We start from the raw sequence: 12,249 nt of genomic DNA, 5'->3' as shown, positions 1-12,249 counted from the left end.
GCTGTGGGAGAAGCAGAATCAGATGCTTGAAGCCAGGTTTCTGTAATTGCTAGTAGGTTAAGGGAGTGGGAGGCAAAAAGGTCATAGACAGAGGTGAGCTTATTACAGTCAGAGTAGGCATTCCAGAGTGCACATGAAAAATGGAGAGTGGTTTTTAGGAGCATGGGGATTGAAATTAAATTCAGTGGATTGTGGCTATTCCTGGAGGAAGGAGGGTGCCTGGTGTGTGGGTGGGATACTGGAGTTAGGGTGATATGTATAAGCTTTGGGGTGGAGCAGAGGGGTAAAGAACTTATATTTTGAGAACAGAGGCTAGTAATATGAAAAGGAGGAGTAGAGGGGGCATATTAAAAGGTAGATGGAGTGGGAATCAGACTTGTAGGAAATGTTCCAGGGTGTTTTGCTTGCAGTCCATCCAGAGTGCAGTAGAGTTCTTTGTTGTATCTTCTTGCTGCTTTAGTTATCCTGCATTAGTTAAACTGCTGTGTTCAACTGCTGCTTTGCACTCAAGCAAAAAATGCACTCACACAGGGCAATGCCCCATCTGTGACTATAGTGTTACGATTTATCATTGCTTTAGAAATTAATATGGTTAGAAAAAATATTTAGTGTTCCACAGTACAGGCCTTTTAGAATAAATTGTTAAACATTTTTTATATGTGGGGAACCAAACTTCATGACTGAGTACCTTGGACAAATGTAATTGCTGGTGATGAATAGTCACAGATTGACAATCACCAGTTCGGCAAGTTTTGATTACCTGCCTATTGGCATGCAGATCTTTTCAGTAGATCATTGATCACAATGTATTAATGGTATAATTTCCTATGGATTGGATAAGATTATATGCATATACTGCAAATAAAAAAAATGTCATCTTGACAGTTCACCTGATTTGTGATTATGTGCAGTCATCACTAACCATTACACTCATTACACAATTAATATTTAAAGTGAAAAGGTTTGGTGTACTGCCTACTACTGTCAGCAAAGTCAGTTTACTTGTGAGAAGTTCAGAGTCATACATTGGACAGTGAGGTTGGTGTCAAGACATATCTCTCTTTAGCCTGAATATCAAGCAAATGATTACTTTTCCTAATGCATTGATTATTATTATTATTAATATTATTATTATTAGTAGTAGTATTCCATATGGTATGCAATTCAAAGAAAGGACATATTAACCAGACTCTTTTATTTTTTTAAATAGGGGTGAGCTTTGGGTTCAGGTCAAGGTTGGGTTTGCGTTGAACCCAACTCATTCACAGTTCACTGACACAGTGAATGAATGCAGTCTTATTATTATTATTATACAGTATTTATAAAGCGCCGATAGTTCGCTCAGCGCTGTACATTACAAAGGGGGACAGAACATGTGACAGAACAATAACAATACAATGCAAAACATGAGGGGATTGAGGGCCCTGCTCTTTCAAACTTACAATCTATAGCATAGCAACCACCTACCAATAATACACTACCTGTCCTCTGAACTTAGGTCAGGTGGCTTAGAATAGCCAAAAGTTGGGACTTTTTTTTTGGCCAGCCCCTCACTATAAAAAAAGCAAGGTTCATAAAAGCCATATAAAAGATATAGAGTGCTGCTGATAAAGTGCAGAAGGACAGATTAGCATAGGACTTGTAGGCAGTGGTCACCTAAACTCCTAAACTAGTTGTGAACCCTTACTAAATTGTAGCAAAATGCTATGTAACTTGGGGAATTTTTGGTGGGATGGGATGAGGAGGGATTATTACATATTAAACCTGTTCTGTGTGTTCTTCAGTGTCTTTACAGACACTATCTAGAGTCATAACGGGCTGAAAAAGTGGGTTTTAAAAGGGCATATTTCTTAATTTTGCCACGTGTATGTTAATGATACATGGCTGCATGTGTATTTTCACAGGGCATATTTTTTATCAAAAAATTTTCCCATATTATTGTAGGGGTAATTTTTTATTTTTTTTCGCAGCCTATCCCCAAGTCCACATGTACTTCACTGTTAATTAGCTACATGTGTATTTTTAAAAGGAATTTCACAATTGTTCCTGGCTGCAAATTTTTGAAAAAGACCTTTTTTGTTAAATAGTAAATTATTCCTAGACAATCTACATCAGCATGTGTCAGTCATTTTGCTACTTCTTGCTCAATTCACCATTGGAGGGATGGAAAAAAACACTGTAATATGTGTAGCTTCCAAGAACGGTTTGAGGAAGGGCTTCTGGCTTTAACTTTGACTTCAATGGGGTTCTGACCTAAGTTGAACCAAACCCAGATACATTCACTTATCCATATTTATAAATAAAAATGACCCCAGTGGCTATAAGAGTATATAGAGTTGATTTACTAAAGGCAAATAGGCTATGCGCTTTGCATGTGCAGTTGTGCTCTGCAAGGGCATTTCCGCCACAGCTTATTAAATGAGGTGAAGCTTCACTTTGCAAAGAATCCCCAATCTCATGCAAGAAAAACAAAATAGCAGCATTTTTGCTTGAACATGGTTAGATAATGGAAGTCAGCAGAGCTTCTCCTCATTTAATAAGCTCTAAAGCAAACGCTCAGTCTATTTATCCTGGAGTAAATGCTATTTGTCTTTAATAAATCAACCCCTATGTCAATGGGAAACAGCAATGTGCATTCTGGTGTATTCTACTTGCATTGTGATCAGTTTCAGATGCTTCTGAAATCATTCCGAGTTCATTAACAGGTGCATTTGACCTGCAAGTAACATCCTTTTGACCAGAGGTGGACCGCCTTCTAAGCTGTATCAACTAGCTTCAAGCTGCATTTGCATCCTTATTGACTTGTACAGGAAAAGAAGCAGTTCTGACATAAAGAAAAGCCCATCAGCATGGACCCTAAAAGTGCCCATACTCATTTGGATGTATGGCGCAGCTGAGCTAATTTTAGACAAAAAATGATAATCAGACTTTGCACTTATATTTTGAATAACCTAGCAACAATATTAATTGAGGTTCTAATGCTTCCTGATTCTACTTAAAAAATCTTTCTATTGCTACATGGATCCCCATTTCAGAAAAAGTTCAGTAACCCAAAATCACATATCAGAAACATCTTAGATAAGTACTGCTAAGATAAGTACATCGCTATTGACGTTTTCATTATTTAACTCAATACAACTGAAAATAGTAACTACTGTAGTGAAAGAGCAGTTCTGTGCAGTATCTAATTTCAGCCATTCATTTTAGAATGGCAAGAACAATGTGATATGATGTATGATTGGTTTGTAGTAGGAATTAAACACTGCTCTTTCTCTTATTACATGCATGCTAGTCTAAAAAGTGGATGCTGAATTTTGGTTATTCGTTTAATCTCTGCTGAGATTTCAAATTACTTCTACTACATAACATAAAACTAATATAGATTGTTGATCAGGAAAACCACAGGTGTACTATACTTTACATACAGTCAAAAAAATTAAACCACTTAAGTCTCCTAATGGTCATTTTAGGCAATTTGATTGAATACAATCCTGTTAGCATAAGGTTTAAAGAGCTTTATTTGGTTTCAGAATTAAAAAGTTCTCTTTGTCTTACTGAGTTTCTGGAGCATCATTAAGTGAACAGAGACAGTGAGGATGAAACCTTAATTGACTGTGCTGACTTGCAGCTGGTTTCATGAAATATTCTAATCTTTTCTATGCTTTCCGGATCTGAACACTTCTGGTAAGAAATGAATTTTAATGTGTAGGCCACATCATTTGTACGTAATGATAACATTTTTGGTAGAGCTTTAGCGGTGTAAGAAAGACAAGAACTAGAAGGCTATTTCTGTTATAGGAAGACAATTCTTGCAACAAACTTTGTGAACAGCAGGTGGTGGGAAACATAATCAATGCTTACCTTGGAAATGTAGCTGTTCATGTGTTATAATTTTATGTACAATTATATTAAATAGGAGATAGAAATATCTATTTAGTGTTAAAATGAATGTTTTTTTCTTTTAAGCCCTACAGGTGGTTTGTGATAACTTATGTAATTATGATGTTTTTGAGGAATAAAATATAAAGAACATTCTCTTTGCAACCTCTCACTAGGGATCAACAGGATTCCCAGGATTTGCAGGAGCCAATGGGGAAAAAGGAGCTCGGGTATGATATATTTTAAAAAATATTCTGGCAGTCTTTGTTCTGGTTCACACAAAACAAATCACTAGACATTTGTATTTTCCTTTATATAATTCAGCTGCAGTACAAGGTCATACATGCCTATGAAAAATTTAGACTAGAGAAACTATGGACTAGCTCATGTTTTTTGACAAGTTTTGATATGCCTCTGACAAGAGCTTGCAAAAAATGCTAACGCTGAAATGACATACAAGGAATTTGAATTTTATAAGTGGCATGCAGGCAATATTTGGATCATGTAGCATATTCTTCTTTCTGTCTGCTCTTATAAGACAATTACTGTTGAATCGACAATTTTTATCTTATATTTAATGCAAAAATACATTTTCATGCAGGAACTTAGCCATCTAAGGATATAACCTAAGGCCATTTCTTGTGCACATGTTTGACAGTACATTTTATATTTCCATAACATCTGGATATTTACAGATGATTAAGTCTGGATCAGAAGATGTCTGACATTCATAAGGCTCGTTGGTTTCTTAGGTTATACTTCATGACTATTAAGTAATACAGATATGTTTCTCTGCTCCACTAGGGTGTTGCTGGAAAACCAGGTCCAAGGGGACAACGAGGTCCAACGGTGAGTGCTCTTCTAGGTTACACATCGCTCTAACTGCATTCTAGATTGATTGAGTTGCATCCCAAATATTTAAAACATGCCCTCATCAATAGTTTTATAATGTAAATAAGAAGACTCATGGACTTCACTTATTTCCTCACACAGGGTCCACGGGGCGCTAGAGGTCCAAGGGGTCCTACTGGAAAACCAGGTCCTAAGGTAATTATCATGTTTTTTTATCATTCTCTGATTGGCTGCAGGCCAGTAATATATTATATCATGTTATTTTTTTTTCTATTAAATCAATCAAAATATATTAGATCATATAAAATATTACAAAAATTGCCTGTAAAAAGTTTTTGTTGGGTGCGAGTTGCACGTATTGTGTACTCATACATGGTAGGAATTCCAGCAGCTAGATCATCTTGCCACAGTTCTAACTTTGGAGTTTTACTCCTCTTTCTAACAAGTATGTCCCACTCTATTGGCTGCATTCTTTTTAATATAAAATACATTAAAAGTTCAACAAAGAAAGTCAGATCCCCTCCTAACTATTTTGAAAGGGCTTGTGAACTTGTACAGAAATCTTACCATTTTCTAAGCGAGAAAAAAGTGGTTAGTTTTTTTAACCCTTCATCATATGTGAATGACGGAAATAGTTTTGTGTAGATCCTTTCTTTAGCTTATAAGAAAATAGTAAAAATTGTAAAATATTATAGTCTGAAAACATCCACAAACCAGTATAATATATAGTATACATCTTTAACTCTGTTCTATGTTCACTGAACAGCACACTGTTTTCTCTCATGTGTTTAGGGCACAGCAGGAAATGATGGTCCTCCCGGCCCACCTGGTGAAAGAGTAAGTGATGGGTGATGCTTGTATTCAACTCTGTTATTTCTTTTGTCAACACTGTTATTTGGAGAACCTTTACAATTTTCTCATCTTTAATCTCTGCTCTTCAGTCTCTGTTCCTCTAGTCTATTGTCAGTTGGATGTACAGTAACCCGTTCCTGCACAAACCTTTGTATACATTTGGTGGAGCTGTGTACTTCATAGTACATATATTTGTATTTCTTTGGGTGATGGAGATGATGATATCTTATTTTTGGTGAAAGGATCATAGGATTGTCAATATATCAGAGTCTTACAAGATGCTTTTATTAAGGTACACAAAGATTCAACTAAACACAAAAGGGCTAATTTCTGAAAAGTGCAGTGGCAAGAACATGTTTTGCTAACAATCGTAAACAATCAGCTTCCAAGTGTCATTTATATAGAAAACAGCTTGAAAATGCAAAACAAACAAAAAAATGTTTTCATTGGTTGCAGTGGATGGTAAGTAATTTTCCGGTTACCACACCTTTCAGACAGGTGTCCACAAATGGAGTTGACAAATAGCAGGCACACACTTGTTATGGAATGTCATATACACTCATCGGCCACTTTATTAGTGTGGTAATACCTCCTTAGGAGTCGCTGAGTTTTGGGTCCCCCTACAGTCCGGCACAGCCAGGCAACACACATTTTCTTCAAACCTTGCACATTGGAGACAGTAAACAGTCCTTAATCTTGTTTTTTTTTTAGTTTTATTTAGGGGTATTGAACTTGGATGGGTTAAGGGGTGTATGGAATGCCCAGGGAACAGTACACTGAGGACAACTGTTTAACAACTATGTGCAGGTCCAAAGACAGAAAATTCTCTTCTTGCAGAGCTCCCTATCCTCTCCTGGTGTACCACCCCAGACCCCACATGAATCCTTTTCTTAACCCAGCTGCCTGAGGGAATCCCTGGGCTATGGGATCCAGATGATCCTAAATGGTTATCTTTAAATTAAAATAATTGCCAACATACCTATAACCACCTTTAAGAGCTGGTTCACACCTGAACATGGAGCACGTTCCTTTGTGAATCAATTAAAATGGGGTGAAATCACACTGACTCACACCAAAAGTAGTGCATGCACTACTTTTTAAAGATGCACTGCACCAGATCACATGGTAGTGTGGTACTGTGTGATCTAGTGCAGGCAAATGCACTGCATTTGTGATCTGTATTTAGGGTGTTGTTAAGATTATATCAACACTTGCAGCAGATTGAACACCCAGCATTGAATGCGCTGTGCATGGAATGCAGGTTTATGACATAATTGTTGAAATTGTTTTCCCTTTAAGGTAAGACAGTTGAGAATAGGAAGGAGTTACAATATTGTATCTTGCTGCTGACTCTTCCCCACACATTGAGACTCTATTTTGCAAAGTAATGTTCTATATTTCTGAAAAAATGATCTGTACCTTCACAACAGACGATCTATATAATAATGTAGAATGTTGTAATTATCTGCACATTGTTCAGTGACATACTGTGAAGCTACAGCTCCCTGCAGGACTTTAGTGTTAACACAGCAAGGCAGCTTCATATAGCGTGATCTCTACATGCAGTGTAAATCCCCCTTATTTTTCATGTGATATTGTATGTAAACATAAAAGGCATGAAAGTCCTTGCTTTCTTTGATTTTATGTCTTGCTTCAGTGTGAGAAGTGAAATACCAGGATACAGCTATTTAACATAAGCGTCTTGAATTATTTCAGCATGATGTTTGTACATATAAGTGCAGTACATTAAAACCAGGGAAAGACATTTAGGTCTTGCCTTGTAGGCGTAGCATATTGGTTGGATTACACATAGTTGAAACTTTCCAGGTAAACAGTTGATTCTTTTGCATATGTGTGTTGACTTGTGCCAAAGCAAATCACATATTTCATAAATTGCAGTAATAGTGGGGTTGATGTACTAATGGCAAATAGGCTGTTCATTTTGCAAGGGAATGTGCCCCAAAGATTAGAAGGTGATGAGATTTCACTTTGCAAACAATACCTAATCACATTCAAGGAAAAAACAATGTTTTTTGCTTGCAAATGATTGGATGGTGGAACTCACTACACTCTGGGGAAAATTCCCTTTCAAAGTACAACTTCCCTTGCAAAGTGAACAATCTATTTGCCTTTAGTAAATCAATCCCAATCATTTTTATTAATCACCAAAAATAAGGCATATTGATATGATTGTCTTAAAAAAAGAAACAATTCCCCTACCTGGTGTCAGCGTATTTAAAGTGTTAGTTCACTTAAGCAGAAAAATGTAAAGGTGAACTAACACATACATCCTCCCCAACCTCCTCATCCTTTCTGTACCTACCACAGTGGATGGTGAGCTGTCAGTGCCCACATGGCTAGTCCAGCAGTTTTTGTGTTTTTGAGCAGGCATTTGAAATCCCCACTCTTTTCCCTCTTCTCTGTGCAGTGCTTCTGGGATGGATCATATTGATGATCAGTGGCGGCACTAACCAATCAGAATTGCTCTGATTCTTCCCAGAAGCTCATCACTAAGAAGAGAGAGAGGAGCGGGGACTTCAAATCCCCAATTTCCTGAACAGGCTGCATGGGCACTAACAGCTCAATATCCATGGAGGTACTTACAGCAGGGATGGGGTTTGGGGAAGGTGTTCGGTGTTAGATTACCTTTTTACTTTTTTTTCTGTATAGGTAAACTAATACTTTAACAAACTGAAAAATCAGATGGTCTTATTGTAGTAATGTCCATGAGATTCCAAAGCCAGGGCAAGGACTGTAGGTAGGCTGAGCCTGCAAGGGTGGTCTCCAACTTATTGTAGTACCAATATAAGAACATTGGGCAATCTGCATTCAAAGAAAAAAAAGTTTGTCATTTACAGTTGGTAAGAATGAGAAGTGATATGCTAGAGCAGGAACTTTCATCATGGACTGCTACTCTCAATTTCAATACCTTCAACTCCAATCATTGCTATGTTATTTAATTTTTATGTAATGGGTTTGCTTTTTTTAAACAAAAGTTGCACTTAAATGTAGCCACACATAAAAAAAAGTAAAATGTATTCAAGAGAAATACCCCCTTGGGACTTCAATGTAGCTCGTAAAATACCACACATATATTCAGATATAAAAATTGTATGCTTTATTTTACAAAATTTCCTAAAAGCCTCATTATGCATGTACTACAATTTATCTAGCAGCTCTGACATAATTTTTTCAACATAATCCCCTATGTGGGGTCAAAAATAAAAAAACAAAACACATAAAAGCCCTAATAGTCCTGGGGCATTTCACTTATTTCAATCCAAGATCTTCTTCAGGGAGCCTCAGAAGAGAGGGATTTAATGCATTAATCGGACAACCAACATATATCAGACCAGCGTTAAAAACAATGGCATTCACCACAGAATCTCATGCCTCGATGGATGATGGCATGAGTAAACTGAGGGTGAGTGGTCACATGAACATCTCAAAATATGAAAAAATTTAAAATGGAGGGGTTTCATGTCTGGTGATTAAACTGTGCTGCGAATGTAAAGGGAAATCAGGAACGGGGGGTTAACGTGTTTGTAGAGTCTTTTTTTGCACAGAGCAGCCCTGAATCCTCTTCTTTTGGGATCCCCTCATGGTTCCTCCTCTTCTCAGTGTGCCACCACAGGAAGCCACTTCCTATTGTGGTACACCTAAGGTCTTGATTCTGAACCATGCTGCCTGTGTCAACAGACACAGACAGCTAAGCTCAGACCCACCTGCCCACTACCTTGTCACCAGGATTTGACTGACAGCAGTGGGCACCAGTGGTTCCTGCTGTTCTCAGCGAAGGCTGTGAGAGTGGGGGGAAGAGAAGAGAGCCGCTGCAGATGGGCAAAGTGCTGGATTGAGATCGGGCTCAGGTAAGTATAGGTGTGTGTGTGTGTGTGGGGGGGGTGAATACACACCCTGAAACATTTTTTACCATAATGCAGGGAGTGCATTAAGCTAAAAAAAAGTTTAGGGTTTTAGGGTTTACAACCACTTTAAGGATTTCTACTTTAAAACTGGGCCTGTTTGTGTGGTATAATGGGCGTGCCTTTACACTTCATCTATAGTAGAGCTAAACCCACAAAGATATTATATATTGCAGCTTATCAGTCCTTGAATGTAGTGATTGCATTGGTTTTCTGTTTCCGATTATATAGAATTTCTGCAAGCGCAGAAAAATCCATGTTGATCTTGCTAGAGCATCCTTGCAACATTCTGTGCACTGAACAGACATCTTAAGTAATGTTATCAGTCTTCTTTCTTATCTTCTGTTAACTACAAGATACTACCCCGCAATTAAAAGGGTTGAGGCGAAGAACAGCCTAGGGTGACAAAGCTGTTCCTCTATAGCAGGGGTATTAAATTAAAATTCATGGAGACCTGATCAGTAAAATTTTCTTCCAGAAGAGGTCCGAATCACATGTTTGTGCAATGATCCTCCACATCACAGTCCCTTCATTTTATATCACAATTTTGCACTTATATTAGTGTCCTCAGTCCCCCCCACAGGCATCTGCCCAGTGGGCCGGGGCCCCTGGGCCCCATGTCCAGTGGAGCGCTGAGTGTGCTGACACATACCATTCTGATCACTGGCTCGGCAGCACATTACATTAAACAGGCAATGCTCCGATCAATGACAGCTAATTGAGCAGTTCTGGAGTTCATGATTGGGGGTTTGCCCAATTTGCTTGAAGAGGTGGGTGGAGGATCGTTGCTATGGATAGCAGGCTGTGAACTTCCTTTGGGCTTCCCACGCTCTGCTTTCGAAGCGCCCCTCCGCCTGATGCTGTGTACCTTGAGCAGTGCCAGATTCCCGAGCATGTGTTATGACAACCCATTGCCGGACAAAGGGAGGGAGACTGTCCATTGAGTGCTGAGTATGTGGCCTTTAGAGAGGGCAAGATGGGAGCCTTGTGATAAATCATGTCTGTGGGTATGTTGATGCAGTGTCTGTGGTGTCTGTGAGTATGTGGGTGCGGTGAATGTGGTATGTGGGTGCAGTGTCTGTGGGTGCTTTTTCTGTGGGTGCGGTGTCTGTGGGTCGGGTGTCTGTGGGTGGAATGTCTGTGGGTGCAGTGTCTGTGGGTGCGGTGTCTGTGATTGCGATTTCTGTAGGTGTGTGGATGTTGTGTCTCTGGGTGGGGGGTCTGTGGTTGGGATGTCTGTGAGTACATGGGTGCAGTGTTTGCGGGCACATGGGTGCCGTGTCTGTGGATGCAGTATCTGTGGGTATGTGAGTGTGGTGTCTATGAGTATGTGGGTATAGTGTCTGTGATTACATGGGTGCAGTAGGTATGGTGTCTGTTGGTGGGGTGTCTGTGGGTATGTAGGTTGGGTGTCTGTGGGTGCAGTTTCTGTGGGTACGGTATCTGTGGGTACATGGGTGCAGTGTCTGTTGGTGCAGTGTCTGGGTGCAGTAGATGTGGTGTCTGTAGGTGCAGTAGGTGCAGTGTCTGTGGGTGCAGTGTCTGTGGGTATGTGGGTGCTGTATCTGTGGGTGTAGGTGGGGTGTCTGTGAGTATGTGAATGCAGTGTCTGTGGGTGCAATGTCTGTGGGTATGTAGGTGGGATGTTTGTGGGTGTGGTGTTTGTGGATGTGGTGTCTGTGGGTATGTGGGTGGGGATTCTGTGGGTATGTTTGTGTGGTGTCTGTGGGCACATGGGTACAATGTCTGTAGTTGCAGTGTCTGTGGATAAGTGGGTGCAGTATCTGCAGGTACAGTATCTGTGGGTATGTGGGTGCAGTTTCTGTAGGTGCAGTGTCTGTGGGTGCAGTAGGTGGGGTGTCTGTGGGTATTTAGGGGGGAAGTTTCTGGGTGCAGTGTCTGTGGGTACCGTATCTTTGGGTACATGGGTGCAGTGTCTGTTGGAGCGGTGTCTGGGTGCTGTAGATGTGGTGTCTGTTAATGCAGTGTCTGTGCGTACGTGGGTGAGGTGTCTGTTGGTGTGGTGTCTGTGGGTATGTGGGTGCAGTGTCTGTCTCTTATACCCTCTCTCCCCCAAACCCGACACCCTCTCTCTCCTCCTCCCTCTCCCCCTTTCTGTCATTGATGTAAGGGGAGTGGGGGATACTAGTATAAATTGGGGATCTGATATAAGGAGAGAACTATGAACTCTCATGTAAAGGGAGAAGACTGGGAACTCTGATGTAAGGCAGAAAGCTGGGGATACAGGTATAAGGGAGTACTCTACGGAGTCTATGGGGCCCAAAAAATGTTTGCCCAGGATCCAATCAATATCAAAGAAGGCCCTGCTATCAAGAATTGGCTAATGTGACATAGAGCTCCAGAGGATGAGAACCATGACATAAAATATTTGATTATATAAGTTATATCATGCACCTGGCTTTCACCCTCGGGTCTCTGTCTGCTGCAAGCCATTTGGGCCTCTAGGGAGTGACACCGACTCTCTGAGTCCTCCTGGACCAGTCCTCCCTTTGGCCTCACCACAGGACATGATGCCAGCGCTCAGTGGTAGCTGCCTGTAAAAACCTGGTGGAGGAAGACAGAAAGAAATGTGTGTAGCCAGGATCTGTTTTTTACTTCTATATCGAGTTTGGTGCAGACCTCCAGGGAGGGACTGTGACATGGGCAAGAACTTACTCTGCTCAAGTAATCCTCCCCCTGCAGTGTGTCACCTCTCGCAGCATGTAGCACTTTATATATTGCA

General features: G+C 40.1%; 1 protein-coding gene across 7 annotated transcripts in view; it reads left to right on the top strand.

The window, feature by feature from the left end:
- Positions 1-12,249, top strand: part of COL11A1 (collagen type XI alpha 1 chain) — a 282,954-nt gene that overhangs the window by 189,410 nt on the left and 81,295 nt on the right. For all 7 annotated transcript variants that reach the window (XM_089686598.1, XM_089686599.1, XM_089686597.1 and 4 more), the window contains 4 exons: positions 4,056-4,109; positions 4,684-4,728; positions 4,873-4,926; positions 5,524-5,568. In XM_089686598.1, coding sequence (XP_089542724.1) covers positions 4,056-4,109; positions 4,684-4,728; positions 4,873-4,926; positions 5,524-5,568 — 198 coding nt within the window. The remainder of the gene's footprint in view (positions 1-4,055; positions 4,110-4,683; positions 4,729-4,872; positions 4,927-5,523; positions 5,569-12,249) is intronic.

The sequence above is a fragment of the Staurois parvus genome, unplaced genomic scaffold (genome assembly GCF_062004578.1).
Source record: "Staurois parvus isolate SC_StPar_1 unplaced genomic scaffold, SC_StPar_1.0 ptg000402l, whole genome shotgun sequence".
NCBI classification, from domain to species: domain Eukaryota; kingdom Metazoa; phylum Chordata; class Amphibia; order Anura; family Ranidae; genus Staurois; species Staurois parvus.
Note: the sequence above shows the minus strand (reverse complement) of the source record. Positions and strands in the feature narration are given on the sequence as shown.